Consider the following 27,528-nt stretch of genomic DNA (forward strand, 5'->3'; position numbering starts at 1 on the left):
GAGGCCTAATGTGATTTTGTTGCGGCTTCTGTTCCCGACGTGATTGACTATCATTAAGCCTTTTTGGACCACCAGGGTTAGCCGAGGGCGCATACGCCAAAGAAACCTCCCTCGATCATGCGGCACAATGAGCCTCCAGTTCTCCGTAACTGCGCCCGACTTAAACCAGCTTGAACAAAGTGGTGACTCTCTCTTTCTGACTGGCACGGGTAACGGCTAGTCCGCTTTTTAAGACATCCGATGCATGGTCCGAGATATCCGCTGGCCAATCTTCAGCCTTGCTGGGTCGGGTTTGGTCAGATTGAGTTTTCTCAGGCCACTGGATGTGCCAGGTTTTCCATGAGATATCCGCTCTCCAAGATTGTTAGGACTGGGAATTGCCCATTGAATGGTCGTTCGTCCGTACCCGCTGGGAGTTGGTTGGGTCTTCCTGGAGTACCCGAAGACGATTGGTTCTGGGCAATCTCCTTCGCTCGCGGTCGAATGTGGTCCACAATAATCGGTGAATCTGCGAGCCAGCACGTCGAGGCCCTGGGCTCAGGCCGGAAAAATCCCCACGGGCTGACAGCGATGGAGTTATGCCAGAAAGCGACCATCCAGGTCTCCTGGCAGATACCGAACGCGCGTGGTGATTCTAGGCTTTGAGATAAGTGAGTATCATTTGTTGGCTGATTGCAGGAATCCGATTCTAGACTTAACAGCCACGAGAAGCGGCTGCACGTCGACACCAGTCGAGTTTCCAGGCTTGGGGTGGCGAAGCCCCGACCCACCGTGCGTAGTCAGAGGTGAGTCTAGTCGCTAGTTTGGTCGCCCTAGTGGCCGTAGCGCACACGGAGGAGTCCCAGTCGATCATATCCAGTCACAAGGGTCCGTTTTCGTCCCTTTTCAGGGCCATGGGGAAACGTTCCTTTGGACAGGGTCTTTGTAAAAGAAAACAGAGGATCGATGGACGAAGGAAGAGAGAAAAAACAATACGATAATAGTTTATTGTCTCGGTCCGTAAAGAAAGAAGCGGCCAAGTCCCGTGATATCAGTGATTACCACGTCATTTCAGTACAAGACACCGGTCGCAGCGCAGCAATGCCCCCTCCCCCGAGGTATTACCGTCACACTAAGTCTCAAACTTGTTCTCCCCCCCCCCCCAGGCCGCCCCCATCCCTCAATCCTCAATCTCACCCTCGCCCTCCTGCTCTCCATCTTCACTCACCCCATCACCACCCACCATCTACCATCACCACCCACTGAACCACCCCGATCGTCGACTTTTAACGGCCCTTCTCGACGACCTTTCCGACTTTCGCCTCCTTCCTTTTTCCCGCCTCCCATTCTTTCTGGGGGCCAAACCGTGAGACAGATTGAACCGAATCAAAGAGGTGGCCCGACAGGGCTACCGTTAACAAGGGGAAATGTCTGGACGCATTTCATCCGATCATTCTCGCTCGGCCTCACGATCATCCCAAACCCCTCGTTTATCCCAGGGACAGGCTTTTGAGCCGATGCCTCGCCAGTCCTTCGGTCGCAACTCACGCGTCCCCAATCCCAATGTCTTCTCCGACGAATACTCACTAGAACCGATCAATACCGACGACCAAATCGAACGTGCTCCCTCCCCCGCCTCTATTTCTTCCTCTACCACCCTTCGCTCTCTTCATCACCCACAAAAGACCGTCGGCCAGGCCACAACTGAGAATGAGAATCCATTCGGCGATGACGCTCGAGTCTCCTTTGAGGAAGCCCGTCGATCGAGTCTCCCTCAGAAGGGAATGGGCGGTTTCTCCACGAATCGTGGCTCTATCGCCTCAGTAAACAATAGCCCCTTCGCCATCCAGCGAAACCAGAGCGTTTCATCTCGTTTCTCGATACCGCGCGCCATGAGTCCTTACACCGGAGCGACCGGACCAAGTCATCCCTACGCCATGTATCCTCAAGTTGGAGTAAGTCGCTCGCCAAGTATTGCCAGCACCTCGACTATTCGCCAGCATGATCGCCCGTTGGGGGAATCTAGTGGACCTCAACATCCTTACGCCATGTACTCGCAAAACGTTGTCGAGGAAGGGATAGACGACGATGTGATCCCAATTGGATTCCCTGGTCATAACCCATCTTATCAGCCGCCTCCAGGCCGTCGAGATAATGATGTGGGTGATATCATTGGAGCAGATGGCCACGCGGAGCCATTACCACCCTATTCACGCTACCCAACAGGGGTGGTCCCGAAACCCCCAGGTGTCGAGATGATGGCCGATATGAACGCCCCTTCAGAGACACAACAACTCCATTCAATTTCAAGAGACCAACACCAACCAATCTCGGAAACGTCGACACGGGCTTTGGTACCCTTGTCTTCTGGAGGTACTACGGCTGTGGATTATGATGACGACGACATTAGGGAACGCAGGGCTCCCCTTACAGGCATCATGGCGTTTGAGGAGAAGCTCAAACAGAAAGGTAAAAAGACTGCCTGCTGCGGTCTGCCCGTTTGGACTATTGTTCTTGTCGCTACCGTGATGTTGATCGGCGGATCCATTGGAGGCGCTATTGGGGGTGTGATCGGCGGTAAGAGGGCAGCCGAGCATGATCGACAAGCGGCAGCTCAGTCGAGCGGCCCACAGATTGTGACTGTGACCGCGACGCCGCAAATGGATTACTCGACAATGACCAGTACTCCGACGAATCTCAAGTCGGTGCCTACGGGCCATTATCTTGTCCCGGCCCAGTTGCAAAATTCTTCGCGGATGTGTGTCGAGGACAGTCAATTCAGACCTGCTTGGGGCTGCATGGACAATCCCACCGACTTCGACGTCGTTGTTGGCGGGGATAATGGCCATCACTCAATCATCTTCAATAGCGCTGGCCCTACTTCCACGTTCACATACGGTGCTCAACCCCCAATTCTGCCCACCCCTACTCAATCTCTGGGTTTCGCGATCGACACCAGTGATACAGGCTTGGGCCCCGCACTCTTTTTCTTTGCCAAGTTCGACAAGCTGGTGATCGTTCCCGAATCACAATTCGAGTCGTCAAGCTCTGTTTCATCACGGTCATTCATTGGAGATGACTCCTTCCTGGCGAAGCTTCATCGCATGCAAACAGCCCAACCCGGCGACAAGCCTTGGTTCTGCTATTGGAACCAGACAATGATGGAATTTTTCATCTACGTTAATCAGACGATAGCGGCGGACTCTGGTACCACCGCGTCAACCGCAACCGATATGGCAGCCAGTACGGCCAGTGCCCAATCTGCTAAACGCGGTGATACACTTCTTGACTATCCACGAAAAATCAAGGTTGAAGAACGACGTGACTTTTCCGGAGCTCAAGCACCTTACTGCCAGCAGATGCAAGTCGGATCTGATGGTCATCTCGTTGGACCTATTACAAGCCAGGTCATCAACATCAAGGAGCAGGAGCCCACGCCAACAACCACCTACATCAACACGAGTGGGGGCTCCCAGCAGACGTACACAGCAAAAGCACAGTATGCAACACCGTGTTATTGCATTTCTACGACTGATTAGCGTTACTCTTTTCTCCTTGACGTTCGAGCGAGTTTGTCCTTTTTCATCATGGTTTTTCGGTCTGAAAACCTCCGGCGTTGGCGTTGAATCGCCGTGGGAACTATCTACTAGCATCGGCTTATGTGCACATGATTGTCATCTTCTATCACTTTTGTGTCAATTTACTACCCCTCTACTTGATCGACCCGTCTCTCCGAGCTTGACGGCTTCGCAAACGATACTTTGAACTCTTTTTTGATCCCACCTTTCTTCGACACTATGTCTTTGACATTTACATTACGTTCTTGGGTTCGGTATATCCGGCTTGTGACATGATACGATCGTCCACCTTCATGCGTACCTTCTCTTCTCTTCTTGGGTTATATGTGGTGTTTCTTACCCTTTTGATCGTTGCGTGAGATTGGATTATTTTTGGCGTCCATCGGATATGATGCAGTGGGGGGTATTTTGTCCTCTAATCCTGCGAGTACCGCCTTTTTTTTTCTTTTTCTCCCCTGTTTCCTTTGGGACCAATGGGACTGAATATTTTCGTCCTGCTGGAACATCTCATGATGCGGTGGCGTTGTCACCACCATGTGTTCAAGTTATATCACAAAAATATAATGAATTTCTGGGGACCTCTCTCGGATCTGAAGAAAAATAGTCACGCCATAAATATCCTCGCCTGCTGCCTTGAGGCATGCACTGAAATAGATCCATATTGGGTCAGAACCTAGCATGATTAGCAACCTTCATATCTCTTGATTTGGGTACCTTAGAAATCGACAAACGAGAATGGATATCCTGATTGACAACGAGTCCCTCAACTGTTTCCCCTTTGAATTTCCATGTATTGTAGTCTCCTGTTGGATGATCGATCTTGAAAAGAGATGGGTGACTGAGTTATATTAGCTACAAGGTGTATTAATGGGCTAATTAATTTTATGTAAATGTATACTCGACTGCAATCCAGTGCAGTGGGTACTTGGAATTATTGCATGTTCTGTATTCCGATGCCTCTTAGGTTGGTATAAACAAACCTGGGGCTGTCTCGGTCCACTGGCCCCCGCCTCACGAGGAACAATGACTAAGCGCATATCAGGTGACCTTGTCTGGAATTCGTCGAGCAGAACACGCGACAAGAGATTCCCTTGTAAGGCCAGGTGAAACGGCAAATTTGTGCTTGTGAAGCTTGCCAGGTTCTCGTACCGTGGTTGCTTAGAGTGCGCGCTAGACGAGGATAGCTTCACCTCAATCCCCTTGCTGCTTCTCTCCTCACCCACTCCTGCCTGACAGCCCAAAGCTCACGTTCGTCCGGAGACACCTGAGGCACCCACACTTCTGACACCTCGCACCTTGCACACCAATCCTCCAACCTCTCCTCATTGCCCATCCCAATCCTCTTCCACAACCCCACCCCTATCCTTTCACTCTATCTCACCCGAGCTCCGAATATCGCATATTCACCCTCATCTTTCTCTCAGCTACATCGGTCTCGTCTACGTCCCCATCCTTAAAAATCTGTCTGTGGACCCTCCAGATCAAATGATCGCGTCTCCTAGATGACCTTCCCTCCCCCTCACCCTTCCGCCCAATCGTCGATTGCTTCTGGCACCGGTAAATCCTCTTCGTCCAGGACCGAGATTGGTGCCTGGGGTCGGTCCTCATCACAGTCTGGAATTCGTCGTGGGTTGACTCCTCTCGCAACCAACCTTTCTTCCTTCGCCGCTCCCTCCACATCTGCCCGGGGCTTGGACGCAGGCCCTGGGGTTTCAACGCCTTCTTCATTTTCGGCTGTTCTGAGCTCCGCCAGGGGTCTTTCCGGCGGTAGCCCGAAGCCCACACCCTCTCCGTTCACTTCACTGCAGTCGGCTTCACAGCAGCAGGCCCAATCACTTTCCTCACCCAAGTTCCGCGCACACACCCCTTCCTCGGTGTCTCATTTCCCCTCCGCAACAGGTTCTATCCCAGGCACTGGGGGAACCGGGGGTGGTGGTGGACCCGGATCAACTCGAGGTGTTGCATTTTCACCACTCTCGTCCGGCACAACCGTGAATTCACCTACGGGCTTCGCTTCTGATAAACCAGGCTCAGCAGCTGCCCACTCGAGCCAGTCATCTCTCACGAAGATTTCGATTGCGCAAGTTTTCCTCCTGTTGGACTCGATCACAGAGAAGGAAGGTAAAGAAAAGTGGGAAACAAAAGCTGCTCAAATCCACAAGGTATGTTCAGCTGGAGCCCGAGTCATGATTTCCATTGCACGAATGCTAACGACTTAATTTAAAAGCTTGTATCATCCAACGGCATGGAGGTCTTTTCAAAGTATTTCCGCCGCCTGCTGACAGGCAATGCCCCACAAATCTTCCCTGGCGTGAACAAGTCCGTCGAGAATGCGGGCAACTACCCCCTCCTAGTGCAGGAAATGCAGAAAGTCGCCTCCGACATTGATCAGGCGCAGAAGATTGCTGAGACGGTAGACAACTCCGAGGGAGACATCTTCCGCGATTTCGATCTCTCCACCTTCTTGGATCACTTCCGTCTTGATCCTCTTCTGAAGGTCTCTCTTGCGTTGGCGTTCAAGCTGACGAGCAAGTCTGACCTTCGAGCTAAGGGTAAGCCCATTTCCTTTATGTTGCATCACCTCGAGGGAGTGACACATCGCTAACATTTTTTTATCCTACCAGCCGATGCCATCCTTTCCAACTCTATCACCCCCTTCCTCTCTAGCTTGGCGAATCCCTCCGAAGCGACCAAAGATTTCCCGAACTCCTTCCTTGGAATGACAATTGAACGATTCATCCTATACCCCCCGCGCAATTTCACCAACGAGGTCAAGGCAAAGTTGGTCTATGCAATCAATCTACGATTCCAAAAGCTCGCCCTCGAGACACCAGGCGAGGTTAGCTCGGCCCTGCAAATGTTCCTGTTTGTCGATCCCGAACACACTCTCGTGCGGCAGCTTCACGCCAAGGGACCTCGTGCCACGGCGAACGTCGAGGCCGCCACGGAGGCTATCAACGCTGCCGGACCGGACGGTTGGAGCGAGGAAAATCTGGCCACTGCGATTCTATTCACGATCTCGTCACAGTACTCGCAGCAATTCTCGCTGGAGACTCTTTTGAGCGCATACGCGGGGAAGCAGATCAACTGGGCATTGGTTCTCCAGAACTTTGACCGAGACGGTGTACGAGTGGATCCCAAGCAGTTCTCGCGGCTGTTCGATGTGTTTTCCAGCATTGCTGCCAGTGACTCTTCCCTAGATCTCCAAAAGCTCTGGGGTGGAGACTGGGAGCATCGTGATTCACAGATGTCACTTTTGACAGCGTTCATCGCCTCACGTCCCGATTTATCGCTCATTCCTAATCTGCGTCCGGCGTTCCCCGCAGATTTCTTCGAGGAGGCCCCCGAAAATCTTAAGCTGCAGGGTGAACGGGCTGTCCAGTCCCCCCTTCGTTCCATGGATGCGATGAAAGCGATCTTCGATGTTGCACTGTTCTCACAGTCTTCATGGGCTGCAGCAGAGAGCCAGCTTCTCATCAAGACCATTGTTCAATTCGATCTTCCGGTCTTCCTTATTTCGGCTCTCTCTATCAAACAACCATGGACTGACGTCCAAACCAACTTTGTGCTTCGTACCTTTGTCTTGTTCCTTTCTAAGCAAGAAGAAGGGTACCAGCTGGCGCTTCATGGCGCTTGGCTTCAGGACCGCGATTGGGTGACCGGGAAGCTCTTCGATGCTTTCAACCAGGATCCAACGTCTACTGCAATGATTTATGAGACAGCTGCAGAGCATGGATGGCTTGACTGTCTTCTCGAGTTTACCACTGGCTTGGCTTTGGATCTCGCCTGTTACTGTCACCGAAAGACCAACATGGACCTCGAGGAATGGGTTCGCAAGGCTTCTCAGAAGGGCCACACGAACATGGGTGACCTTCTCTCCAAGTTCCTCCGTATCAAGGCCGAGGATGAGCTCCATGTCCAGCGAAAGGAACAGCCAGTCCCGCGGATGGTTAGCCTTGCCGTGAAGACGGTGTACACTCTTTTGTCTGTCTTGGAGGAGTACGTCGGCGATCGTGAAAACCTCACTCCCGTTCAACGTATCTGCATTCAGACTTACCCTCGACTGATCAATTACGGTGAAGGGTTTGACGACATCATTGATGCTAATGGCGAGAACGGCAACTCGCTCCCTGACGCAATCGACAAGCAGATGCAGGATCTGTTTGGCAAGATGTATCACGAGGAGCTTTCTCTGCGTGAAATGCTGGAGTTGATGCGGCAGTACAAGTCGTCTCGGGACCCCACCGAACAAGATTTGTTTGCCTGCATGGTGCACGGCTTGATTGACGAGTACCACTGCTACCATGAGTACCCCCTTGAAGCTCTGACCAAGACTGCCGTCATGTTCGGTGGTATTATCAACTTCAGGCTGGTGGATGGAATTACGCTCAAGGTTGGCCTCGGCATGATTCTCGAGGCCGTTCGAGAACATGAGGTGCATGACCCAATGTATAAGTTTGGTGTGGAGGCCATTGAGCAGCTTATCAACCGTCTCACTGAGTGGGCTGGCTTCTGTCATCTGCTCCTCCAGATCCCCACTCTGCAAGGCACTCCGATCTTCCAGAAAGCAGAGGAAGTGCTTCGTGATCAAGGGCCCCAGCTCGGTGAGGGTGAGCGATTCGATGATTTCGGTCCCACCACCTTGCCCAATGGCACCAACGATGATGCCTCCGCGACCGACGGCGGATCTAGGAAATTCCGCGCTATTCAGGTCGATCCACCACTCCGTTCTGACATCTATCATGACCCTGATGAGGACATTCAAGACAAGATTCTCTTTGTTTTGAACAACGTTTCAGAGCAGAACATTGATGAGAAGCTTCGGGATCTGCGTGAAGTGTTGCGCGACCAGCATCACCAATGGTTCGCTGCGTACCTGGTGGAGGAGCGTGCCAAGTTGCAACCCAACTTCCAACAGCTCTACCTCGATCTTCTGGACCGCATTGGCGACAAGATTCTCTGGGCCGAGGTCCTCAGAGAGACCTATGTCAGCCTCTCAAAGCTTCTTAACTCCGAAGCTACCCTCACCTCTTCCACGGATCGTGGCCACCTCAAGAATCTTGGCGCCTGGCTTGGCTCGTTGACAATCGCGAAGGACAAGCCCATCAAGCACAAGAATGTCTACTTCAAGGGACTGCTCTTGGAGGGCTATGATACCCAGCGGTTGATGGTCACCATCCCCTTCACCTGCAAGGTGCTTGTCCAGGCCACCAAGTCTCGGGTCTTTAGGCCTCCCAACCCTTGGTTGATGGATATTCTGGGTCTCTTGCTCGAACTGTACCATTTCGCCGAGCTCAAGCTGAATCTCAAGTTCGAGATTGAGGTATTGTGCAAGGATCTTGACCTTGATCACAAGACTATCGCACCAGCCATCATCATTCGTGACCGTACCGCTCATGTCGCTGAAGAAGGCCTGCCGCCAGCGGCTGCCAATATCCCAGAAGGATTGGAACCTTTCAATGATCTCGCTATCGGTCCTCTTGCCCCAGGCATCCAGAATGAGCGTTTGTCGCCAGCTGCGATCATGTCGACACTACCTAGCCTCGATAAGATTCTTGTGCTGCCTCCCTCGGCGAGCAGCATGGTGGATCCCAGCGTTCTTCGACAGATCGTGCACACCGCAGTGGAGCGTGCCATTGCGGAGATCATCACTCCGGTTGTCGAACGCTCTGTCACTATTGCCTCTATCTCCACCGTCCAGCTTGTCTCCAAGGACTTTGCTACGGAGCCTGATGAGGAGAAGGTACGGCAGTCTGCTGGTATCATGGTTAGGCAACTGGCTGGAAGCCTTGCCCTGGTTACTTGCAAGGAGCCGCTCAAGGTCAGCATGACCAACTACATTCGGATGATTCAACAAGAGTACTCTGATCAGCCCATGCCCGAAGGCTTGATTCTCATGTGCGTGAACGACAACTTGGATGCTGCCTGCGGTATCGTGGAGAAGGCCGCAGAGGAGAAGTCACTGCCTGAGATTGAGAAGGTTATCGAGCCACAGCTGGAGGCACGCCGGCGCCACTTGGCTACGCGGCCGAACGAGCCATTCGTGGACCCTTCGATGAACCGCTGGGGCCTCTTCATCCCCGAGCCTTATCGCCAAATGCCCGGGGGGTTGAATAAGGAGCAGTTGGCAATCTACGAAGAGTTTGCACGCCAATCCAGAGGTCCTGTGACTGCTCATCCCCAGAACGTTTCTACGGATTCCGGTCGTCAGATCCCCGACGTCCTCCAAGAGGCTTTTCCTCCTCCAATCCCCAACCTCTCGACTCCCGCTGAGCAGCCGGCCGTTCCTCATCGAACCCCGCAAGCGCAGAATGCGGCCGCTCAGATGGGTGTCCCCACAAACGGCTTCCTTGAGGCTCAAAGTCCACGGGAGCGTGTGGATTCTCTGATCTCTGAGCTCCAGCTCTCTGCCCGAAATGCCCCTGAGGAGCACGTCAAGGATCTTGGTCGAGAAAGCACTGTTCTCCAGGAATACAACCAGGCATTGCGCGCCATTCTGGCTTCACCCAATGGGGAGGAGCTGGCCCGTTTGACCTCCCTGAAGATCTGCACCACCCTATACTCTCAGTCCTCTGGGTCCCTGGAAATCGAGGTTCTTGTCCACCTTCTCGCCAAGCTCTGCGACATGTCTTCCCTCATCGCACGCTACACCTGGGCCCTCCTGTCAGAGGTCGATGATGAGCACATGTTCAACGTGCCTGTCACCGTTGCTCTTATTGATGCCGGCTTGCTGGACATCCGCCGGGTCGACATGGTCCTGACTCGTCTTATTTCCCAAAAGAATGTCAGCGCCTTGGAACTTCTCTTGAACCTGATGAACCGTGTCCTGTTCAACGACGAGCCGTCAGCTCTGCGGTCTGACTTCTCCGGAAGTCTGGAAGTCATGAGTCAGTGGCTTGCTGAGGATGGAACCGTTGCTCCTGCCCTGGAGATCGTCCGCAAGCTGCGCGATGTCGGCATCCCTGAGGTTGTCAACCCACTTCTTACCGATCAGGCTCGGTCAAAGCGTGACCAGATGGAGTACATCTTCAGCGAGTGGATTGGCGTCTACAAGGCCTCCGGCGCCAGTGAGCGCACCTACCTGTCTTTCCTCCAGGACATGCACAACCGCCAGGTGATGAACTCCCAAGAAGACTCCGCGCTGTTCTTCCGCCTCAGCATCGACATTTCGGTGGCTATGTTCGAGCATGAGTCCCAGAACCCGAACGGCAGCCTCGACGAAGCATTCCTGTACATTGACGCTCTCGCGAAGCTCGTTGTTCTCTTGGTTAAGTTCCAAGGGGAGAGCACTGGTTCTGTCAAGGCCGACAAGCCGTCTTACTTCCATTCAATCCTGTCCGCTCTGGTCTTGGTCCTCAACAATCACCAGGTCATGCGGGGAGAGGCGTTCAACCAGCGTGTCTTCTTCCGCCTGTTCTCCAGCATTCTGTGCGAGTATTCGGTCGCGGGCCTCCAACACCACGAGCAACACCAGGGCATGATCTTTGCCATGGCCAACAAGTTCCTGTCACTCCAGCCTCGCTATGTGCCAGGCTTCGTGTACGGATGGCTGTCTCTTGTCTCCCACCGTGTTTTCATGTCCGACATGCTCAACATGCCAGAGCGCATCGGCTGGGCCCCCTACTGCGAGATCATGCAAGCACTGCTTTCCTACATTGGCGAGCAGCTCAAGGCTGCTGAAATCCACTATGTCGCCAAGGACTTGTACAAGGGTGTGCTTCGAATCCTGCTGATCCTCCACCACGACTTCCCCGAATTCGTTGCTGAAAACCACTTCCAATTCTGCAATGTGATTCCTGCACACTGTGCTCAGCTTCGCAACCTGGTTCTCAGTGCCTACCCATCGTCCTTCCAGAAACTCCCGGATCCTTTCCGTGAAGGACTCAAGGTTGAGCGGCTTGAGGAGATGCGGGAAATCCCCAAGATCGCTGGTGATATTGCTGCGCCTTTGCAGCAAGCAAATATCAAGCAGGTCATTGATACCGCCCTGCAAAACGATCAAGCTTCCGATGCTGTGGTGCAGCAGATTTGTGACGCGATCATCACCCCGGAGCCCAAAGAGACTTCCCTCTTCTACGTGCCCATCAACGTGGACGTCGTCCTTGTGAATGCCATGGTCCTTTACATTGGCCAGCAAGGTGTGGAGGAACACGCCTCCAAGGCCAACACCCGCAGTGCTTTCGAGACCTCGGCTCACGCCACCCTTCTGGAGAAGCTTGCCCAGGCAATGCAACCCGAGGCGCGTTACTACCTGCTGAGCGCCATGGCCAACCAGCTGCGCTACCCCAACAGCCACACCTACTTCTTCAGCTTCACCATCCTCCGCCTGTTCGGTGTCGATCTCTCCGAGTCTGATGACTCCGATATCCGCCAGCAGATCATTCGTGTGCTTTTGGAGCGACTGATTGTCCACCGTCCACACCCTTGGGGACTGATCATTACCCTGCAAGAGCTTCTCCAGAACCGGAGCTACTCTTTCTTCCGCCTTCCCTTCATCCAGGCGGCCCCCGAGGTAATTCGGAACATACTCACAAGCCTCTCCAACGCATACTAATTCTCTTTCGCAAAGATCGGTCGACTGTTCGATGCTCTCGTCCAACACATCCAACAGCAAAGCCCTCGGCCCGTCGCCTAAGCTTTGACTCCTCCCTCCCCCTCCTCTCCTCGCATATTATCTAGTCGGCATTTCTACAAAGCTGCCGGACTACGCTTCGCTTCTCATTGTATTCTTCAAGGGGTTTATTGCTTTCACGTTTCCAATATTTTTATGTCTCATGTTACGGCCCGGATATGCCGTGGGGATGGCTTGCATCTTTTCTTATTCGTCTCACGATGTTCGCATGACCTGAGATCCTATGATATTTCTTTTTTTCGCTCCAAAGATGCGACCTGTAATGATAAGATTGTAAAAGCTGGAGTTGATGGTTCTTTTTTCCTCTCTTCGTTTCTCATCTGTTTCTCTGCATCAACGGTGGGGGTTCCTAATGCAATCTATCATTTACGTTCGTGTCTTGGGGGCGGGATCTGGTTCCGATAATGTTATTAGAGCACGAATCTACTTAATATTCAAATTTTTGTTTCAAATTGTAGAGACATTGCCCTTCGTACGTGCTTCATATAGCCTTGGTGGCAGCGGAATTGTGGAGACCTCGTGGATGGAGGCAGCTCCGATAAAGCAGTAGCTCGGGCGCCCGTGCGACAGCCCGCCGAGGAACTTGCTTTCCAACAAACACCCACCTCCATCGACCCCCTCAACATGGCCGACTCGGAATATACCGATGACGAGACAGAATATGGAGGTCCCTCCCACTCACAAGCGGTCGTCATGGTCAGTCTGGTCCTCTCGTCGTAGTAGTGACTTTGTCTAACATGTGACAGGACGCGCTTCTGACGCCATTCCGCGCGCTGGTATCCAAGACTGCGCTTCGCATATACCTCAACATAATCCTGTTCTCTGGAGCTACACTACTGCTTCTGGGCATTTCGGGCATTGCATATGCAATCTTCTACTTCAGGTTTATCCCTACGGTCGGGGTGGACCGTGAAATCCACCTGCAGTTTGGGTAAAGATGCTATCATCCCCCGTTCGCAATAACGTACACATACTGACTCTGGTGGTCTTCATAGTGATCTCAACCCTTGGGGAACTGCATCCTTGGGGTCCGAATTCGTCTCATCTCAACCCTACGATGTGTCCGTGGCACTCGACCTACCCCGCACGCCTTCGAATCTCGACGTGGGCAACTTCATGATCGACCTCACCCTCTACGCCCCAGAGACCGCATCTGTACTTCCAACGACGGCCAATTCACAGAATAAGATCTCACACTCGCGCCGTCCGGCGATTTTGACATATACTTCACCGCTTGTGGATGTTGCGCGGAGACTAGTTCGCCTACCGCTGTACGTGGTGGGCTGGCGGCGCGAAGCGGAGACACTAGAGGTGTCGATGATGGAAAAGGTGGAGTTTGCGCGAGGGTCGCGGAATCGGCCTCAGAGCCTACGGCTTGAAATTCAAAGCGGCAGGAAGATGCAGATCTACTCGGCGCGTGTTGAATTCCGCGCCAGATTTACAGGGCTTCGGTGGGTATTTCTTGATTAATATATGAGTTGGATGTCCTAGCTAATGCAGATTTAGGTGGTTCATGTACCGCTGGAAGCTGACTTCCTTTGTGGTATTTAGTTCTATTTTCTGGACTGTTTCTATGGCTTCTGCAAGTCTGACATGGTTCCTCCTGACCTGGATCATGCAATCCGACAAGCCAAAGGGGGAGATCAAGGAGGAGGGGGAAGAAGAAGAAGAGTTCTCCGCGGCAATCAAAGAAGAGCTTGAAGATAGTGGCTCATCCAGTGAACCCGTCAAGGTTAAGAAGGAGGAATCCGAGACCAGCTTGCTTCAAAGCTATCCTGCCGAGGGCGAGTCTGCAGGTCTGGGTTCCGGACGGGAAAGTGCAGAAGCACGAGGGGTGCAGAAACGAAGGAGTCATTCGACCGAGGGTGATCATTGAAAGTAATAGTCATGAGAATTAATGTCTGAAGCTTAGTATACCCATAATAATTTACCCATAACTATACATGATGTCAATGCCAAGGGCTAGTGACATGATGTGATTTGGAGGTCCTCCCGGTCCGATAAAAAGCGGTTCTGCGGGGCACCTTGTTCTCCGATTTCTCTCTTCCCCTCCATTTCCCCCCAATTGCCCAACCCAACATGCACATCCTAGTCAGTACTGTGTTAGAACTTCTCTACTTATTGCCATGCGTATAACTGACCCCTATTCAGGTCACCAACGACGACGGTCCGCCGTCGAACCAGTCGTCGCCCTACGTTCATTCCCTCGTCCACTCGCTCCAAGCCGCGGGCCACACAGTCTCCGTCGTTCTGCCTCACCAGCAGCGCTCATGGATCGGTAAGGCGCATATTGTCGGCGCGTCCGTGAAACCGACATATTTCCGCCCGGGTACCCTGCACCAGGAAGATGGGACGATACACCATTTGCCGAGGGGAAGCAACGGCGAGCCCGATGACGGCGGCGACGAATGGATACTGATCGACTCCACTCCTGCAAGCTGTGTCCAGATCGGACTCTACCATTACTTCCAGGAAAAGGGCCCCATTGACGTCGTGGTGTCCGGTCCAAACTATGGCCGCAACACCACGGCGTTGTTTGCTCTGTCGAGTGGAACCATTGGCGGTGCCATGGAGGGTGCCGTTTGTGGGAAGCGCTCGATTGCCTTGTCTTATGCCTTCAGCTCTCGAAACCATGACCCCATCATCATTGCAGAGGCCTCTAAGCACTCTGTCAAGGTGATCGAGTACCTCTGCGCCAACTGGGCGGATGGCGTAGACCTTTATAGCGTCAATGTTCCCCTCGAGCCTGGCGTGAGCCAGAAACAGGTTCTTTATACGGAGATGCTGGAAAACAAGTGGACCTCTGGCAGTTGCTTCGAGCCTGCTGACCCCGCCACTGGCGATGATCCCGAACTTCAAGAGCAGCGACTGCGTGACGCGGGCGAAATGACTGGAAAGAAGCCCGAACCGGAGGATACCACGATTGATAAGCCCGCTGGGCAACCTAGGATCAAGCATCAACACTTTAAATGGGCACCTAACTTACAGGATGTGTATCGAAGCGTGGAAGAGGGCCCTGCTGGCAATGACGGTTGGGTCGTCAAGGCGCAGATGACTAGGTGAGTTTTGTTGTCGTCCTATATAAAAGGCATTTGCTAACATCTTTCTTCTAGTGTCACGCCTCTTAAAGCTTGCTTTAAGCATACGCCCGGTATCACGGGAGAGATCAAGCTGTGAGTGGAGTTTAGACATGATGGTTTTGAAGGTTTCGTTTCAGATATACATACTACAGTGCGCTTTAGATATCTGGCCTAGCCGATAGACCTCATGCTCCCTTATTCCCACTTGATCTTATTTTGAACTTTCTGTTATTTTCTGTTCTGCAATGTTACTTGATATGCTTGGACTGGTTCTGATAGAGGAGGTCTATGTAGATCAGATAACAAGTCAACGTTATTCTCCATCGTTGACTGCGACGATCCCTACGTGCAAGCTCTCGTCGAGCGAGCATTAACCCGCCGTCTCGGAGATTCTGCTCGCAGCCAGCGCATCTCAGATATCTCTGAGCTCCCCGATAACTCGACACCTGTATTCCAATATCGCGAGTATGAGCGACTGGACTTTGAGCATGTCATGTCACGCCCCTCAACCTCCCTTGCAAACGCATATATTATCCGCAAGGCACTGATCCGCAAGCACTATCTATCCAACACGGTGGCCAACTGGATCTCCAAGCATCCAGACAGTATCCTGCGCAACCATTTCAAGCCTGCGTTTGATTTCGAGCTCGACTACTCCGAGTTCCTCGACGAGGCTCTCCTAGAGGCATACGAGTTGCGCGAGAGTCTGGAGAAGAATGAAGAGCGGCCAGATTCAGAGAAGGAATGGTGGATCCTGAAGCCTGGCATGAGTGATCGTGGTCAAGGTATCCGACTATTCAGCACCGAGGACCAACTCCGCGAGATCTTCGAAGAATGGGACGAACCCTCCGACGTCGAAGACGAGAGTGATTCCGAAACCACCGTCCCCCAGAGCACTACTCCCGCCGCACACGATGACGGCGTTGTTACTTCTCAACTCCGCCACTTCATGGCCCAGCCATACATCGACCCCCCTCTCCTCCTGCCCTCGTCCTCAAACCGCAAGTTCCACATCCGCACGTACGTCCTCGCAACGGGCGCCCTGAAAGTCTACGTCTTCAAGGAGATGCTCGCCCTCTTCGCTGCTAAATCCTACTGCGCCCCTCACGAAGAGGAAGACGAGGTCAAAGACTTGGCTCGCCACTTGACGAATACCTGCTTCCAAGAAGGAGGTAGCTCCAACGAAGGCAGTGTTCGCCGCTTCTGGGATCTCGATCACCACGTCCCGGGTCTCTCGGCAGACTGGAAAGAAAAGATCTTCGAACAAATCTGCACAGTAACGGGCGAAGTCTTTGAAGCTGCCGCGCGAGGCATGATGGTGCATTTCCAGACATTGCCGAATGCGTTCGAGTTGTTTGGTGTTGATTTCTTGGTTGATGCGGAGGGGAATGCGTGGTTATTGGAGTTGAATGCTTTCCCTGATTTTGGACAGACGGGTGAGGATCTGAAGGAGATTGTTGTTGGGCGGTTGTTTGAGGAGACGATTGATGTTGCTGTGAAGCCGTTCTTTGGGCTGGGGGAGGATGAGGGGAAGGGGGATATGAAGTTGGTTGCTGATTTGGATTTGGGGAGACATGCATAAATGAGCGATGAGGATGAAAATTGCATTCGGGTTGGGATATAAAGTCTGGATGGGCGTTGTGGATTGAGATGGTATTCCCATCAACAAAAGCTTGTATACACTCCGATTTCAAGATACAAATGCATTTGAGGATTAGATGAAATGAAAATGGTACATACAGACAGTACCGTGGGGAACCTTGGCTCCTAAGCAGCCTCTTGTATCATAATTCTATAGAGTTTCTATTAATCAGTCCGCATTAGTGTAGTGGTTAACATATTTGTCTTTCACGCTGATTGGTTTGAGCGCACAGAAGCCGGGGGTTCGATTCCCCCATGCGGAGAACTTTTTTTCGCTTGCCTGCCTTACCTGAGATTCTTTTTTAAACTACGGCTACCTAGTGGATTTCCCTACCTAGTAGTGTAGTGGGGGAACTGTTGCCGGAACCTGGTGCATTTCTCTTGATTATTTGATCCGTTATATATACAGCCCTTTTGTCTATTTAATTAGTTTGCTTTCCCGGTTTAGAGAGTGGCGGCGTAAGGCCTTATGGAGATGAGAGGGAAGGGAGATCACATAGACACACTCTCTTTTACTATTCGAATTACATACAGTTTACATGCTCGTTTTGATAAATACTCCTTCACTTCTAATTCAATTCATTTATCACATCTTTTAACGGTCGCTTCCTCTATATCTAATTAGCCCATTCGGTTTTCGCTGCTAGTCTTGTAGCGCTCGTATGGCTTCCTGGCAGTCCTCCTTGTGGTAGTGTATTGTCTCTTTTCTCTTTAATTTGCCTCTCTCTCGTGCCTCGACCTATCTGTTCCGATCAGACTGCTATAGCGTATCCCCTTAGTTACTTGCTACGACGCGCTAGCCCTAACGAGTGTAGAAATTTCTGCTAACTAATCTACCCATCCCGCCTTTTCGTCTCTCCCCCCATTGTACTATTTTCTAACTACCTATAGAGTTGGGATGAGTAGAACAATCTCCTGAAAAAATAATCACCAATCCGCATTAGTGTAGTGGTTAACATATTTGTCTTTCACGCTGATTGGTTTGAGCGCACAGAAGCCGGGGGTTCGATTCCCCCATGCGGAGTACTTTTTTTCTCTCCTGTAACTTTTTTTCCTCTCCCGAATGCATCGTGTTGATATGTGGGTTTAATGTGGTCGTCGGCAAGGGCCTGAGTGCCGGGGATCGGAGAATACGGGCGCGGGTCTGCGCCGCGAATCCGGGGAACTATGGCTTGCATTGAATTGTATTCCAATGGATTGAGTGATTTGGTATTCATAGAGAGCTCTTTTTGGGTGTGGATTTTGATTCTACGAGTCAGAGAATAGGAAATTATGCCCTAGAAAGTTGCAAAGAGCTGGACATCTTAATTGAAGCCTGCCTAAGATAACAACGGTTATTCACCTGTCTTAGGAGTAGGAGCCATAGCTATACTAAATGTACAAAATCTACTTGCGCAGTCTCTTAATCGTTGCACCCATGGGTTCACCTGCCCGCAAAGCCTGCATAGTCTTTTCATCAATCTCAAATCGTTCCTGACACAGCTCAACTACCTGTTCCAACAAGGACGGCGGGACCACCACGGCACCATTCTCATCACCAACGAGAATATCATTCGGATAGACCCAAAGATCGCCTTTGAATTGCACCGGGACATTAATCTCCGAGGCACGAGTAAAAGTATTTGATCCAGGGACCGCCGTATCTCGAGCAAAGACCTATTCGTTCAGTTATTAGCAGAACTCACTGCCGAAAGGAAACTCGAATGACAAAAACACAATATCACTGCTGTCAATGCGAGTACGAAAACTCACCGGATATCCCATCTCAACATGCTCCCTCGTATCTCGCATCCGCCCATCAATCATCGTCCCCAAACTGCCCAATTTCTGCGCCCGAGTTGACATAAGACCACCCCAACACGCCGAGTACATCCCCTTCGGCTGCGAAATGTACATGATATGGCCCTCCTTATTTGCATCGGCGAAATGCATCGGCGGCATTGGGCCGGGACTATTCGTCTCGACCATTTTCACCGTGATGGCTGGGCCGTAGATGCTTCCACCGCCTGGGGAGTACATTTTCAGCCCGTCTAGATAACCGCCGTAGGGCTGTTTGAGCTTGACTAGGGCATCGCCGATCTGGTGGGGTGGCTGGGTTAATTCAAGAATGGGGAGGGAAAGGGGGGAATTACGTACGTCGCAGGTTGTGAAGCGTTTTAAGCCCTGGAGGGCTTTGGAGATGTTGCTCATTTTGTGGGAGGGTGGTTGTAGCTTGGATGTCTGAGAATCGCTTTACGGCGAACTCGGGATGTCCATGTTGTCGTATGGTAACGTATCGTAATATTCCAGGGTCCTAGGTAACGTTCAGTATGGGTTATGCCATTAATTTCCCATTATACGCCCTGAGTAGCAATCCTAAATAATGCACTATTTAGTAAATCTCCGAATTGTGTATCTATTTATTTTCACCCCATGTCCGACAATTCCATGGAGATGAACCACGCAAGGCTCGGCTGTGGGGGTACGCCTAGCAGAAAAAAGCAGGCTATGTATGTACTTGCGACTAGTGTATGGTGCCAGCTACTTTTGAACCAAGGCAATTTCTTTCCTCTCTAAGGGTCCTTTTCTTCCCCAGCTTTTGGCTCAGCCAAGTATTTCTTGGCTGAATATACTCCCATAATGTCCATCCAAATCTGGCTATGCAGGTAGCTACCTCCCTCTATTTACATTCATCCGCCTAGTAAATCATACTAAACCTCCCAGTCTTCTGGCGACTCTAAGCCTTGTATCCTACATTGCTCAGCTTCGAAACCTACGTGCAAAGAGATACAAAACAAGCCCACCTCTGTCCTACCTCATCCTCCATATCTTCAGTGCGGCCGAGCAGGCGAAGCTGTGTCATTGGTACTCCGGCCAAGCGGCGAAGCAAGCTAAATCATACCAAGACACCTATGCCAGAGGCGCTCGTCAATGGATGTGTATATCTGAAATGACGATGGTCTGGATATTCTTTTCTTTCGTACAGTAAGTGAATCAACGGAACTCTTCTAGAAATCCCATTGCAGATTACCCTGGAAAACACGAATGTATCGCTAATGACTGACTTGAGTAGATTCATGACCAGTGTCGCCTTTAGCTCCAGATCATTCAGACAGAAAGTCCTTCTGATACTTTCATATGGGGATTACGCGTTGTTTATCTCTATCCCCTTCTTTTTTGGTAACTCTCGCTGTACATTGGCCGAGATCGTTACTTTCAATTTTCCCCCATTGCTACTCTACATCAACCCGGCACTCGTTTATCTGGGTTATTCCACATTTTTCAAGAGAAAACCTACGAGACCGGAGCCTGCTTATACGTCCATGTCCCTTTTGAGCCTCGCAGGATTCGCTAGCCAGGCAGTAGTACACGGTATTCTGGCCTTTTTCTGGGCTGTGAAGGTCCGGCCCTGGTCAACTCCATTTACGACTCTCGTGTGGCCTGCTTGGATCATGTCTTATAATTTATTTTGGTGGCCACTGGGGGATAATGCTGTGTTTATCGCGATACAGGGGAAGTTCTTTTGGGTTGCTATCAAAGGAAGGAAGGAAGGTCGTCTTTGGGGAAAGTCAAGAGAAAGTTCGGGATGGAGACGAAGAGACGACTTTAGTTGGGACGATATGAGATTCTGTCTGCTCAATAGAGGATTTAGGGGATGGCATTGCAAAATGAATTGCTTTGTGTACTAGTTGTGTATACTATGACTCTTTTTAAATGCCTCCGGAGAATTACTGTAGATTTGCTGACAACGGCGTATCAGTCATGAAGCTCTAGACACTCGCATTTGGTCAATAGTTCCGGATGAAGACATCGTGTGTATAGCTTTTTTTATCCCGCGAGAGAATATCATACAGTCGTAGGTCAGACAGCTCTAGTCAAAGTGTAGACGCCGATTTGGAGAATGCCTGTTAGTCCAAATGCCGTGGTGACTGTTGCCCCGCACGGAATACTACCCAGCGGAGTTAACGAATCACGCCTTAGTGAGTCACGACTGCATATCCAGGGGAGTTACTCTCCAGTATCATTTCTCATTGGGCTATTCATCTTGCAATTTGCATCTTTCTAGTACAGTCTTCTCCCTTCCGAATTCCAACAATTGACATCTCTTTTCTTTGTCACTATACCACATCTTTGCGGGGCACATCATTTCCTATCAACAACAATTTCAATCATACTCAAGATGGATCGCCCAGTCGGACCTCCCGTTGAAATCAGACAAGCCTTACCACCACCTTCGACCACAATTACAGGCCCCTCCGTCCAACTGGAACCATTGGACCCCAAACACATCGACGACCTGTACCCCCTCATCGGACAGCCCGAGCACGCCGCTCTGTGGACATACATCCCCAAAGGCCCCTTCACCGACAAACCCTCCTTCACAGAAGCCATCACGGCCCTCTCCGAATCCAAAGACCCCTTCTTCTACGCCATAATCAACAAAACAACCCAGAAACCAATCGGCTTCTTCAGCCTCCTCCGCATCGACCTCACCAACCGCGTCATCGAAATCGGCTTCATCGTGTTCTCCCCTCTTCTGCAGCGTACGACTGCTGCCACAGAGGCAGTGTATCTCCTTGCGAGAACGGTCTTTGAGGATCTGGGTTATCGCCGGTTTGAGTGGAAGTGCGATAATCTGAATGCGCCGTCTAAGAAGGCTGCGGCCCGGTTTGGGTTTACGGCGGAAGGGGTGTTTCGCCAGCATTTGATTGTTAAGGGGCGGAATCGGGATACGGCTTGGTTTTCGATTTTGGATTCCGAGTGGGCTGTCGTGAAGGGGGCGTTTGAGAAGTGGTTAGATCCGGGCAACTTTGATGCGGAGGGGAAACAGGTGCGTTCTTTGGTGGAGTTGAGGGGTGTTTGATGTTTGATGTTTGATGTAGAGGCCGGGGATTTGGTGCATCAAAATATAGAATATGCGAGCCGAGTAGGTATACAATACAATAGATATGGCACAAGACGATGGACGCTAGTAAGATGAGTTCCTATGTAGGAAAAAGGGTATATAATGGGCAAGTTATGCGAGGATAATCACCATCTAACCAAATCGCTGCTTTGCTAATGCCTGCAACCACCCAATAGTCTCCTCCTCCTTCTCACGATACTTCTGAACCCGTTCCTCTCGCTCCGCAGCCCGAGCTCGCATAATTTCCTCTCGTCGAATTTCCCGCTCATTCTTCTTCCGTTGCTCCCTTTCTTTCTCTTTTTTGAGGGACGCAAAGTCATCATTCCCCATGAGGTCTGCATCAGGAGCTGCTTCCGGAAAGCCTCCACGGGCATCGGCAAAGGCACGATTGGCAGCAGCAGCTTCGCGACGTTTCTCAAGCTGTCGCTCCCGGGTACCAGGCTCGGCTCGTGGGGCGACTTCATCTTCGAGATGGCGCACCTCGGCCTTGTGGGAGCGTAGTTCGGAGCGGTATTGTTGTCTTGAGTCTTCTCGGGCGGCGATTGCGTCTTCAATTGCGGATTCTATAGGGCGGAATATTAGCTTGGCGCCGCTTAGATTTACAGGCTTGAAAGTTGCTTAGAGCTTACCGCGCTTAAGTTCGAGGTCCTGCATGTTTGGTATAGTAGGCCCAGAATGTGGGACGTCTCTCGTAGAACCCGGAACCGGTAATGTTGGCCCGTATTCCTCATCATCCTCGTCATCATCTCCCGTTGGCTGTGGCGCCGCACCTCCACCACGGGAAGATTCACCTCGTTCATACTGCGGCGATGCTCTCTCCATCGGACCGGGCTGATATTCCGCTGCACTCTGGCGTGCCCTTTCGAGTGTAGCAGGATCATACCATCCCTCGGCGAGTTCACCATGATTCCTATACGATCAGTAATGTTCACCCTCGTAAGAGAAGTTCGAGTACATACCACTTTCGAATGAAACTCTTCCACCGCCCCTTCACCTCTTCTTCTGGCAGATCTTCAATGAGGATCCCTTTTTGAATATCCAAGTACATTGCAAACATTGGCTCGTAGGCCTCTAAATCGCGCCGTGAGAGCTCCCGCGCCTGGAGCGGGAGGACAACGGGCTGCGCTGGGGCGTCTCGACTTCGTTGGTCATGACGGTCTCGGTCTTTCCGCTCGGTGCGATCGCCCTTTTCTCGGTCATGTCGACGGTGACGCTCTGATCGGTGGGGAGAACGAGAGCGCGAGTGGTCGCGGTGTCGGTGTCGGTGGGAATGCGAATGCGAATGAGATTCGCCATGGCCATGGCGGCTGCGGTGGTGCCGGCGATCTGAATCGCGTTCTGCTGACGGCGATGTTCGCTTTGTGGATCTCTCAGGGGATGGCATTGCTGCTATGCTTAAGCTGTGGTAGTTGGTTGATCAAAGGAAGTGTCAAGATTTTGAGGGTCCGAGGTAAAGCTTGCGCTCCTTATCTTATCGGGAACATTCAACCCCATTCACCCCATCTTTACTATTTCCACTTGCTGCACTACGAACGATATAAAGTCTTGAAAAATCAAATGCAAGTCCCATATAAACCAGAAGAAGAATAATCCGTAGTGGTAAATACATCTAAGCGAAGAGGTATACAATTTCAGTTCAGGCTTACTCCTGGAACTTAGCTGGGAGGAGCACTCTGCTCAGCGGGCTTATCACCTGCCGGGGCAGGGCTCGACTGAGAAGCGCTCTTGGATCGGCCAGAAGCAGCCATCTGCCAGGCCGGGATGGAGGCAGAGCGGCCGAGTTTGGCGAGAGGGCTATCGGCAGCTGGTGCGGGCGTGGGCGCAACAACTGGCTGGGGTTCCTGCTCGGCTGGGGTCACGGTGGCCTGCAGGCCGTTGGTGGCAGGAATAGAAGCGGGAGTGGGCTCGGGAGCCGGCTGGGGAGTGACAGAGGGAGTAATTGTAGAGCTGCCGAGAGTGCGACCGACAGCGGGAGCAGCGCCGCTGCCGCCCAGTCGGTTACCCAGCAAGACCTTCAAGCTCTTCAGCTCAGAACCCAGCTCCTTCAGGCGGTTCTCGTTGCCCTCTCGGGCACCTTCCAAAGCCTTAGGGATCGCATCCTTCAAAGACTTAACCTCATCGCTGATACGGCGGGTCTCGTCATCTCTGCGTCGCGACGCATTCTTCAGGTCTGCAACCAGGTTCTCCACATCCTTCAGAGCCGAGTCTAGACGCTCAGTGCGAGCATCCTCGGCGGCCTTCAAGGCTGCAGTATCGGTCGAAAGCTGATCAATCAAATCAAACGCACGCGAAAATTGCTCGTCAATGTTCTCCTTGTCTTGTTCCAACTGAGGGGGAGTCGGTGGGGCAATCAATGGAGCAATGTAGCGCTAACGAGGAATTATTAGCAGGGGAAGCCATGGCAGCGAGTATAGCGAGCCTTACCTTGCCAACAAAATACAATCCATAACCAACACCACCCATCACCGTTGCCATGATAAACCAATCTCTCCAGTCTCTCTTGGGCGGCCTGTCATGCGATCAGTCTCCGGTTCAGTAGGCATTCAAAACAGCGGGATGTACATACTCTGGAGGCGGCTGCCATTGATTATATGGAGGATAACCATATCCCTGTGGTGATTGTGGAGGTGGTCGGTATGCAACCTGTTGTGAGTTGTAGCCTTGGGACGGCGCCGATACGGTTCCAGCAGCCGCGGCCGCGGCAGCCGGGTCTTCGCCGACTCGCGATAAGGCGAGATCAACCTCCTCTTGTGTAAGATTCTTCGATTGCAGGAATGCGACTCGTTTCTCAATAGGCGATGAAGCCACCGAGGGATCCTGTAGGACTGCGTGAGGGTTAGCGCGCAACTTCTCCACCTCGCCATGCCGTGGGGAATGGGGATTAATCATACAGGTCACCTAGAGAACATTGATTAGCGACGGCGAGCGGAAGAGGAATTATAATCGAAGAATACTTACCGCAGAGGCAATAAGCTCCTCTCGAGGAGCCATGGTGATAAGTCCTGTCAATCACTCACGAGGACGATGGAGGAGGAGAAAGTCCAGAGGCAGGGAAAAGTGACCGTCATCGGCACCGGCCGTTGGACCTCGGAACTCAGGACCGCCAAGCCTCACTTCCCCAGACCGAAGGTCTCGTGATTCTTTATCGGTGCGACTGTTTTTCCAGTGCGACTCTACCGCTTTCCGTTTCCGGAAGTGGCACCGGTCTTGTTTACATCTTCCCGCCCAGCCCAGCCTGCACGACAAAACAACCCCCCTCATCCAGAATTTTGCGCCGCGAGTCCAGATTTGAACTGTCAATACTTGGACCTTGAACATAATTACTTCAACTTTGCACAAGTCAAGTTTTATTCCTGCCGCGACCGCGGCTTTGTTGTCACCATGTCGCAAGATACTGGGTTGTTCAGTATCAGGCGCCCCCGAGAGGTATGATGATGAAAGCTGAACTAGCTGTCGCAAAGATATTTAGGTACTAACAATGCAATCTAGACCCTCGGGAGTGTACAAAACTATTCTTCTATCCCCCAGCCGTCATCAGCTATGAAGCGCACAAGCTCCATTGGCTTCAACAATCCCCCATTTACCTCCCAGCACGCCCGCTCGAACTCCCTACTGAACTCAACGAGTCGACCTCAGCAGCCCAACTTTACACGCATGTCCATGGCTGGCCCCGATGCCGGTCTCTCGTCTGTACGCCGATCTGTTTCGAGTAATATGTTTCATGGTGCGAGTGCTGGAAGACAAAGTTTTGCGCCGGGTTCACTTTCGTCCAATTCTGCATCGCAGCAGAACTTGCAGCGTCGTAGCAGTGTCTTTTCGCGCCCGTCAGTTGGTGGGCCCATGGGTCACCAATCTTTCTTCAACTCGGTTCCAGCTGTAGCGGGTGTGCCCAGGGACCCCCGACCGCTTCGCGACCGATCATTCCAAGCGCGCATTGGGCAGGAGCTCCTGGAGTATTTGACGCACAACAATTTTGAATTGGAGATGAAGCATTCCCTAGGACAGAACACCCTCCGCTCGCCGACGCAAAAGGACTTCAACTACATCTTCCAATTCCTATATCACCGCATTGACCCGGGCTACAAGTTCCAGAAAGCGATGGATGCGGAGGTTCCTCCCATTCTCAAGCAGCTGCGATATCCCTTTGAGAAGGGTATCACCAAGTCACAGATTTCGGCCGTGGGTGGCCAGAACTGGTCCACTTTCCTCGGCATGCTACACTGGCTGATGCAATTGGCACAGTTGATGCAACGATTTGATAGTGGAGAGTATGACGAGGCATGCGCGGAAGCAGGAGTCGACGTCACCGGTGATCGCATTATCTTCCGCTTCCTTACCGGCGCCTATCATGACTGGCTTCAAGGTGGCGAGGATGAGGATGACGAGACGGCAGAACAACGATTGGTCCCCCATATCGAGGCAATGTCGCAGGAATTTGCCCGCGGCAACGAACGACATGTACAACAGATGGAATCATTAGAGGCGGAGAATCAGGCTCTTCGCGATCAAATTCAGGAAATGGAGAAGAATGCGCCAGACATGGCCAAGTTGGACCAGCACTTCCGGATCCTGGAGGATGATACGAGGAAGTTCGAGGACTACAACCAGAACGTCAAGGGCAAGATCGAGAAGTACGAAACTCGCATCAAGTTCTTGGACGCAGAGATCCAAAAGACGGACGCCGAACTTCAAATCACGGAGAATGAGCGTGCCGAGCTTCAGGCGAGCGTCGACCGCCAAGGAATCACCATTCAAGATATTGATCGCATGAACACGGAACGAGAGCGGCTTCAGAAGAGCCTTGAAGATAGTATGGCTCGCTTGGAGGAGACCCACGCCCGCGTCATGGAGAAGGAGGCGGAAGCAAGCCAGAAATTGGAGGACCTGGAGCAGATCGTCAAGGCGTACAACACACTTGGCTACCAAACAAGCCTGATCCCCTCCTCTGCCGAGAATGCCAAGGGTCAGGACTTTGAGCTTACTCTCAACGTCAATGAGAACAATTTCTCCGCCAGCCAGATCGGAGGTGCGCCCAATCGGATGTCATCAGAGGGCGATCGCCTCTTGGCCGAGCCTTATACGGGCTATCACCCGGCTCATTTGCTGAATTTGGACCTTCGGGGCTCCGTCCGCAATAGTCTACAATCATTGCGCAAGGAGATCAACGAGCGACGGAAAAAAGCAATTGACGATGACCTTGATCGTCGCAATCTACTTGACAACATTAAGGAGGCGATGGACGAAAAGCGCAGTGAGGTTGAGGCTTTGGAGCACCGGCGCCGGGCGGCAGAAGAGGAGTTTGAACGCACCAAGGAAATTACCACCACTCAGAAGACGGCATCAGACGCCCAGATTGAGAAGATGGAGAAGGAACTCGCCAAGATGCGGGCGACTCTCAGCGACAGTGTCCAGTTGATGGAACAGCGCGAGATGAATACCAATATCGAGTATGAACAGCTGACACTTCGAGCCAATGCGCTACGAGAAGAGTTACATACCAACGTTGAGACTATGCTCAACGATGTCATTCGCTTCAAGGTCCATGTACAAAAAGGCTTGGAGGACTACGAGAGCTTCGTGGTAGACGAAGTGGAGCAGGAGTTGGGTGGCGATTTGCCTGCAGACGAGGATGAGGAGCTATGAGATCTCCAGTTCTAGCCATGTGTTCCTCCCTTGTTGTTGTGTTTAACGAAGTGATGATGAAGATTTGGCGCCCGGGGTTGATTCTACGGT

General features: G+C 51.9%; 9 protein-coding genes across 9 annotated transcripts; 6 read left to right on the plus strand and 3 right to left on the minus strand.

Annotated features, from left to right (window-relative positions):
* Positions 1 to 1,406: 1,406 nt before the first annotated feature.
* On the plus strand, positions 1,407 to 3,518 carry N7496_001747 (uncharacterized protein; the record flags this gene model as incomplete). Its single annotated transcript, XM_056694678.1, has 1 exon — positions 1,407 to 3,518. The coding sequence occupies one exon, from the start codon at positions 1,407 to 1,409 to the stop codon at positions 3,516 to 3,518; it is 2,112 nt and encodes a 703-aa protein (XP_056561407.1).
* Positions 3,519 to 5,059: 1,541 nt separating this feature from the next.
* N7496_001748 (CCR4-NOT core subunit CDC39) lies at positions 5,060 to 12,111 on the plus strand (the record flags this gene model as incomplete). The annotated part of the gene is made up of 3 exons (XM_056694679.1): positions 5,060 to 5,719; positions 5,785 to 6,109; positions 6,182 to 12,111. 3 exons carry the CDS (start codon positions 5,060 to 5,062, stop codon positions 12,109 to 12,111), a joined length of 6,915 nt encoding a protein of 2,304 aa, XP_056561408.1.
* A 702-nt stretch (positions 12,112 to 12,813) lies between these two features.
* N7496_001749 (seipin) lies at positions 12,814 to 14,065 on the plus strand (the record flags this gene model as incomplete). The annotated part of the gene is made up of 3 exons (XM_056694680.1): positions 12,814 to 12,905; positions 13,185 to 13,640; positions 13,741 to 14,065. 3 exons carry the CDS (start codon positions 12,814 to 12,816, stop codon positions 14,063 to 14,065), a joined length of 873 nt encoding a protein of 290 aa, XP_056561409.1.
* A 203-nt stretch (positions 14,066 to 14,268) lies between these two features.
* N7496_001750 (uncharacterized protein) lies at positions 14,269 to 16,851 on the plus strand (the record flags this gene model as incomplete). Its single annotated transcript, XM_056694681.1, has 4 exons — positions 14,269 to 14,280; positions 14,341 to 15,248; positions 15,303 to 15,362; positions 15,549 to 16,851. The coding sequence occupies 4 exons, from the start codon at positions 14,269 to 14,271 to the stop codon at positions 16,849 to 16,851; spliced, it is 2,283 nt and encodes a 760-aa protein (XP_056561410.1).
* A 1,445-nt stretch (positions 16,852 to 18,296) lies between these two features.
* On the minus strand, positions 18,297 to 19,100 carry N7496_001751 (RraA family protein; the record flags this gene model as incomplete). The annotated part of the gene is made up of 2 exons (XM_056694682.1): positions 18,297 to 18,566; positions 18,663 to 19,100. The coding sequence occupies 2 exons, from the start codon at positions 19,098 to 19,100 to the stop codon at positions 18,297 to 18,299; spliced, it is 708 nt and encodes a 235-aa protein (XP_056561411.1).
* Positions 19,101 to 21,069: 1,969 nt separating this feature from the next.
* Positions 21,070 to 21,753, plus strand: N7496_001752 (GNAT family N-acetyltransferase; the record flags this gene model as incomplete). The annotated part of the gene is made up of 1 exon (XM_056694683.1): positions 21,070 to 21,753. The coding sequence occupies one exon, from the start codon at positions 21,070 to 21,072 to the stop codon at positions 21,751 to 21,753; it is 684 nt and encodes a 227-aa protein (XP_056561412.1).
* Positions 21,754 to 21,927: 174 nt separating this feature from the next.
* On the minus strand, positions 21,928 to 23,179 carry N7496_001753 (uncharacterized protein; the record flags this gene model as incomplete). The annotated part of the gene is made up of 3 exons (XM_056694684.1): positions 21,928 to 22,358; positions 22,425 to 22,705; positions 22,755 to 23,179. The coding sequence occupies 3 exons, from the start codon at positions 23,177 to 23,179 to the stop codon at positions 21,928 to 21,930; spliced, it is 1,137 nt and encodes a 378-aa protein (XP_056561413.1).
* A 271-nt stretch (positions 23,180 to 23,450) lies between these two features.
* On the minus strand, positions 23,451 to 24,786 carry pex14 (putative peroxisomal membrane anchor protein (Pex14); the record flags this gene model as incomplete). Its single annotated transcript, XM_056694685.1, has 4 exons — positions 23,451 to 24,164; positions 24,220 to 24,304; positions 24,362 to 24,693; positions 24,754 to 24,786. The coding sequence occupies 4 exons, from the start codon at positions 24,784 to 24,786 to the stop codon at positions 23,451 to 23,453; spliced, it is 1,164 nt and encodes a 387-aa protein (XP_056561414.1).
* Positions 24,787 to 25,176: 390 nt separating this feature from the next.
* On the plus strand, positions 25,177 to 27,438 carry N7496_001755 (kinetochore-associated Ndc80 complex subunit NDC80; the record flags this gene model as incomplete). Its single annotated transcript, XM_056694686.1, has 2 exons — positions 25,177 to 25,221; positions 25,285 to 27,438. 2 exons carry the CDS (start codon positions 25,177 to 25,179, stop codon positions 27,436 to 27,438), a joined length of 2,199 nt encoding a protein of 732 aa, XP_056561415.1.
* Positions 27,439 to 27,528: the final 90 nt, after the last annotated feature.

Source organism: Penicillium cataractarum, assembly GCF_028827025.1.
Source record: "Penicillium cataractarum strain IBT 29864 chromosome Unknown utg000001l, whole genome shotgun sequence".
Classification (NCBI taxonomy): Eukaryota; Fungi; Ascomycota; class Eurotiomycetes; order Eurotiales; family Aspergillaceae; genus Penicillium; species Penicillium cataractarum.